The sequence below is a fragment of the Centroberyx affinis genome, unplaced genomic scaffold, assembly GCF_046629955.1.
Source record: "Centroberyx affinis isolate AG114_WGS23_722 - 3 ecotype Tasmania unplaced genomic scaffold, CSIRO-AGI_Caff_v1 ptg000100l_1, whole genome shotgun sequence".
Lineage (NCBI taxonomy): Eukaryota > Metazoa > Chordata > Actinopteri > Beryciformes > Berycidae > Centroberyx > Centroberyx affinis.
In genome coordinates, this window is record NW_027278802.1 from 644,001 (window position 1) to 650,000 (window position 6,000).

A 6,000-nucleotide genomic window follows, 5' to 3' on the forward strand; every position below is an offset into this window, starting at 1 on the left:
TAGAGGAGTCCTTTCACGGTCGGGGTTTGTGTGTGAGACTACTACGTGAACGAGGTTATTCAATTGAACGTAACAGCTAGCGTGATGCTAAGCTAGCTGTCAGCTAGTCACCAAGGGTTTTGCTGCCGAGTTACCGACGGCTCTCGCCGAATGCGCCCGGTCGTATCCGCCTGGCCGTCTTGACATTCCCTCAACATTCCCGGACGAATTCGTGTCGACTGCCCAGAGTCCGCGAATTCAAGTCCATTCCCGATCTAGCATTTCCTTGCCAACGTAACTTAGCTCGCCGGCTAGTGCACACAAGCAGGACCGGACAGACAAGGTAAGTTAGCATGCAGGCTAGCGGGTTGTATCGTTAACGTTATAACGTTACCACCTGGAGTTGTGACATGTCCTCCGAGGAAAAACCGGGGTCCGATTCAAAGAAGACAGGCCTTATGGTGAATATGTGGATAGTAACACGTCAGTACATTTCCCGAAATGGCAAATTTGGTTACCAGGCCTAAATAGCACCAGTTAGCTGTTTAATTCACTTCCGAGTAGTAATGTTTGCTAGCGAACATCTAACATAATGTTAACCTAACGTTAGGTGGCAAACCTAAGTCATGGCATATGATTAACGTAATTATCAATGCCAGTCAACGTTAATACATAACAATCTATAACACTTCGCTTGTACCGGTGAAATTTTTAGCTAGTCGGGCAAGTTGGTTAGCTAGCTTGATAAATTAGCCAACGATAACGTTAGCTTGTAGTAGCAGCCATCCAGTGTTTTGACTGATGGGGTTTAGCTAATGTAACCAAGCTAATGTAGCTAGCTAACAAATTAAATCTCTAAATCTAGGTAGCGTCGCGATAAAGTTACTAAGTTAGCCAGCTGTCCCACTTGCAAACTGTGACCGACTTTATAGACACAGTGAAAACTGAAATGTTAAAGCCGAAAGAGGCTCAGTTCAGTTCAGTTGTTTGCCTAGATTTTGGCTAGTTGCTAAAACGAGTTTTTCTGTGTGACTTAGCAGAGTTTCACTTAAGGACCACACCCAGGCAAGATGTCCCTACATCAGTTTCTGTTGGAGCCCATCACCTGCCACGCGTGGAACCGCGACAGGACACGTAAGGCTCCAACTTTCCACCTTTCTGTGGGTGTACAAATACAGTTTTACACACCACGTAGACGTGCTTAACTTGAAAACATACATGATATTGACATTCATTAAAATTGAATATGATATACACCTTTTTAATTGTTAATCTTCTTCGATGCGTCAATATTCTATTTGATTTTATTTGATATTTGATTAGGAGTATACTTTCAATACAAAAATAACAGTGCTAGTGTTCATTCTTGGGATTTGTGAACTTAAAATATCTAGTACTTCAGCTTGGTATTGTGCTGACACCAGGCACTGATCTAGCTTGCTCTTATCTTTAAATCCATTGTGTTAACCATCTATCTATTATCTCATTTCTGTAGAAATTGCCATCAGTCCCAATAACCATGAAGTACATATCTATAAGAAGAGTGGTAACCAGTGGGTGAAGACCCATGAGCTGAAGGAGCACAATGGACACATAACAGGTATTCACTCACTAAGCCTATGAAATTATTTTAAGCAAATTATTTTTAGTTAACTTATTTGATGTCTAAATAGTAAATCCTCTTCAGTGTTGCCATGACTAACCCACAAGCAAAAACAAATATTTCTGGAATTGTCATTAATATCACATCTTTTTTGCCACTAGACACAGAAGTGTCCCTGTTAACATCAGGGAGTTTACAGATGAAAGATTTATGCCTCTATAGTATGAAAGTCTATTGAGCTTACAAGTACTCACTCATGAATCGCCTCATTATGATTGTTGTACAAGTAAATCATTAATCACTCACTCTCTGTCCTTTGCTTGCTTCAGTATAATCCTTCAGGTTTGTTATTGTCTCTCTGTTGTGTTGTAGGTATTGACTGGGCTCCCAAAAGTGACCGTATAGTGACTTGTGGAGCGGACCGTAATGCCTATGTGTGGTCCCAGAAGGAAGGGGTGTGGAAGCCAACCCTCGTCATCCTCAGGATCAACCGAGCCGCCACCTTTGTCAAGTGGTCTCCACTGGAGAACAAGTTTGCAGTTGGCAGTGGGGCTCGACTCATCTCTGTCTGCTACTTTGAGTCTGAGAATGACTGGTGAGACTCAGGATACTTGGCAGTTTAAAAATACATTTGTCTAGGTTTCAGGAAAAAAATTTAATTGCACTTTTGCACCTTAACACATTTTCACTTTTTTAGTGTAGTATTTGTCAAAGTAGCAGCAGCTATAAAGTTGTTTTCACTTTTACTGTCTTACTCTTATTGTGGTCCTTATTTACAAAATTTAAATAATTAATTACTACTTGCTACTATTACTTCTGGGTGTAGCTAAAATCCTTTGGCAAACTTTGCACAGAATTTGTACTTGTTTGTTGTCACCTGGTTTAAAACCAAAGTATCTCGAAATGACAGTCAATGATCCACTTTGACGAACTAAAAAAACGTTTTCACATTCAGACTCAGGAGAAGGATTTTCATCTTGGGCCAGTCCATTCTTTTTCTTTTTGCTTGTTGCTAAATCTTTTCAGAGATGTATCTATGTAAAGTTTCTCCCTGTCTTTGCCACCGTAGCTGCCTGATTCTCCATCTTCACTCTTGTTTGGTCACATTGGTGCATGTTGTGCATTAAAGATTGTGATTGGTCAGGCATATTGGAAGCACTTGATATACTGTACCAGGACTTTCAGGGCAATTGAAAATATAACACTTCAATATAGCCAAATTACACGATTAATAATCATTGAAACATAAAATCACGATGTATGATTATCTGTGATTTGATTGTGCAGCCCTACACACAACCTAACCACAAGTTTACTTGAACTGCTGCAGTATTTGTATATCACTCAGTTAAAAAATGTTTTTGATTCTCTGTGTGCATCAGGTGGGTGAGTAAGCACATCAAGAAGCCGATCCGCTCCACCATCCTCAGTCTGGACTGGCATCCCAACAACGTCCTGCTGGCTGCCGGCTCTTGTGACTTCAAATGCAGGTGAAAGTCATGACCATACAACGCTTATTTATTTTTTTATGGGGCACAAGAGACAAAGATTTGAAAACATGCTAACATCCTCTCACCCTCTTTTGTTTTCTGCTTTTTGGCCTTTTCCACCGACCCCCCCTCTCGCCTGCAGGGTGTTCTCAGCCTACATTAAGGAGGTGGAAGAGAAGCCAGGCCCCACTCCCTGGGGCAGCAAGATGCCATTTGGGGCTGTGCTAGCAGAATTTGGAGGAGCAGGTCTATATCTGTGTTATTGTGTGGCTGTTAAAATCATCTTTCAGTTCACTTGAAATCGCCTTTTGAGCTAAACCAGATGTCTTTTTTTATGCATGTCCTCTGTTAGGTGGAGGGGGTTGGGTCCACTCTGTCTCTTTCTCAGCATCTGGTAACCGCCTGGCCTGGGTCAGCCATGACAGCACTGTCACTGTGGTGGACAGCTCCAAGACCGCCAGGTAAGTCTGCATGGACAGACTGATATTGTTCAGTGTGGCAACCAGGAGTTATCCTCATATTAATCAACCAAATTAGTCATGGGAATAATGTAGTCAATCTTTTGCCAACTACGTGGCATAAGTCACAAACATAACTCAGGAATTGCCTGAACCCTCAGTGAAATCCCTAAATATACCAACTGACTGTCAAAATTACTGTTAATCTTTTTGTGTGTTTGTTTGTGTGTTTGTGTGTGTGTGTGTGTGTGTGTTCAGCCCTTCGCAGCTGAAGACAGAGTTCCTTCCCCTCCTCAGTGTCATCTTTGTCTCAGAGAACAGTTTGGTAGCCGCGGTAAGAATAAAACGTACACACTATTCGTTACACATTTCAATACACAGATGTCTCAGGTAGGGATGCCATTTAAATCTATTTTGTGTTTGTGCGTCCAGGGACACGACTGTTGCCCCATGCTGTTCCGTTGTGACGATGGTGGAAGCCTGACATTTGTGTCAAAGCTTGACCTCCCCAAGCAGAGTATTCAGAGGAACATCTCTGCCATGGAGCGCTTCAGGAATATGGACAAGAGAGCCACCACCGAGGACCGCAACACTGCCCTGGACACACTGCACCAGAACAGCATCACGTAGGTCACACACTCCCACTGAGCACAGCAGGATGCAACTTTGAATTTATTTTAAAGTTGAAATTTAATTTAAAAAAAAAATATTTCCTCACAGTAATAACAGTTTGCACAAGTTCCTTAAAGTGCTTAAAGTCCTTGCATTTACCTTTGTTTTTTTAAAATAATAGAATACCTAGAAAATAAGCCTGTTATTTGGGGTAGTACTTAAAAAGAGTTAAATAATAATTAATAAAGAAATAAAATGTTTGCAGAAAAGAAGACCAATGTATTCTGGGAAAGTTGACTTAAGAGCGCATGAACATTTAATTGATTTAAAGTATTGATGGTTGTTAAAATGCAGTAAGGTTTTATGGAAATGTTTCTTGCTTTTGTGTAAAGTCCTTATGAACAGAAAAATTGTGCTGGAAAAAGTCATTGGAAGTCCTTGAATTTGATTTAACATTTTCTGTATGAACCCTGTAATAATTTGAAAGTGAATTGAGCACAGCAGCATGGAGGCAGGACACACACCTTTTTAAAACCCTCCATATGTGTCTGTTCCCCAGCCAAGTGTCTATCTACGAGGGAGACAAAAGGGATTGTCGCAAGTTCTGTACCACAGGCATCGATGGAGCGATGACCATTTGGGACTTCAAGGTATTTACACACACACACACACACACACACACACACACACAAGCAGACTGAGCTTCTCTTTATTTTGGTTCCACGTGACATTCCTAAATGCTGTTTGTACCTGTGTGTTTTACCTCCTCAGAGTCTAGAAGCTTCTATCCAGGGTCTCCGCATCATGTGAAGGAATCGTGTTTGACTGAAGAGACGCTGCCGCCTCACCCCCCCCCCCCCCCCCGCCAAAAATCCTCACCCCTCTCCTGCCCACCTCTCCTCCTCTGCTCCTACGATGCAGCCAGTAACATACATGACTGACCACCTTATAGAGTGTCTGCTAAAGCACTGATCAGACCATAACACACCCTTGTGCGCGTGTGCATACACTCTCACTCTCTCTCACACATACACACACACACACACACACACACATACAAACGCACACACACACTCTGAGCTGACGTGTGACATCACTGTTGATTGTTTTTTTTTGTTGTTTGTTTTTAAATGAAGGCTAACCAGGGGTCGATGTGGGAAGGGCCTCTGACACGTGTTAAACGTGACGTGAAATGTGTGTTTTTATGTTCTCTAACCTCCTGTACCAAAAGTCGAACACTAAAAGGTGCATTTTACCCAAAAATCAGACTGTATTTCACCTCAGGTTAAACCTTAATGTGATCTCTGAATATCAATGTTTAGTAGATAGGAGACACTTGGTGTTTTACTTCCTGGAGGTACTAAATATTTTCCAGCAGGTGAAGTCATTGTTTTGATCAGAACACTGGTAATTGATATTCTGAGGTCATGTTGCTGGTTGGCTGTGGGGATTTGTATGGGATCTGATTGTGGAGAGAGAATGCAGCCGTCTAAACCCTGTGCGGAGTCACGGCTGGCCAGCATTAGGCTTCTGTAGCTACTACACTAAAAACAACACAAAACAAGATGGAGGATTTCTATGTAACTGATCATGAGCTAGACATGAAATAAAGATGAAATACATTTACAGTACACAACTCACTCAACTGTCCTCTTCCTTTGTATTTGCCTCTCTTGATGGGTGGGGTGAGCGGGGTAATAAATAGCTACCACTAGTGAATGTGCTGTACTTGAGTAGATTTTCTTATGCAATGCTACATTTTGTGGGTGTTTTTAAAATTCTGCAATTCACATTTCTGCCTGAGTACTTCAGAACTATTTTTAGATATGAGTAGTGGGTTCAACTATGCCATTTATGG

At 41.7% G+C, this 6,000-nt stretch overlaps 1 protein-coding gene across 1 annotated transcript; it reads left to right on the top strand.

Moving 5' to 3' along the window:
* The first annotated feature begins 16 nt into the window (after nt 1–16).
* arpc1a (actin related protein 2/3 complex, subunit 1A) lies at nt 17–5,846 on the top strand. Its single transcript, XM_071522822.1, has 11 exons — nt 17–322; nt 1,020–1,113; nt 1,475–1,579; nt 1,955–2,177; nt 2,965–3,072; nt 3,215–3,318; nt 3,425–3,533; nt 3,789–3,864; nt 3,963–4,156; nt 4,702–4,792; nt 4,914–5,846. The coding sequence occupies exons 2-11, from the start codon at nt 1,050–1,052 to the stop codon at nt 4,950–4,952; spliced, it is 1,113 nt and encodes a 370-aa protein (XP_071378923.1). The 5' UTR covers nt 17–322; nt 1,020–1,049; the 3' UTR covers nt 4,953–5,846.
* The last annotated feature ends 154 nt before the right edge of the window (nt 5,847–6,000 follow it).

What these genes read in the sequence shown, in the direction of transcription:
- arpc1a (XM_071522822.1), top strand. Translation starts at nt 1,050, where the DNA reads ATGTCCCTACATCAGTTTCTGTTGGAGCCCATCACCTGCCACGCGTGG. An exon ending in TCTTGTGACTTCAAATGCAG is followed by an intron (nt 3,073 to 3,214) that starts GTGAAAGTCATG and finishes TCTCGCCTGCAG; the next exon opens with GGTGTTCTCAGCCTACATTA. An exon ending in AGAACAGTTTGGTAGCCGCG is followed by an intron (nt 3,865 to 3,962) that starts GTAAGAATAAAA and finishes TTGTGCGTCCAG; the next exon opens with GGACACGACTGTTGCCCCAT.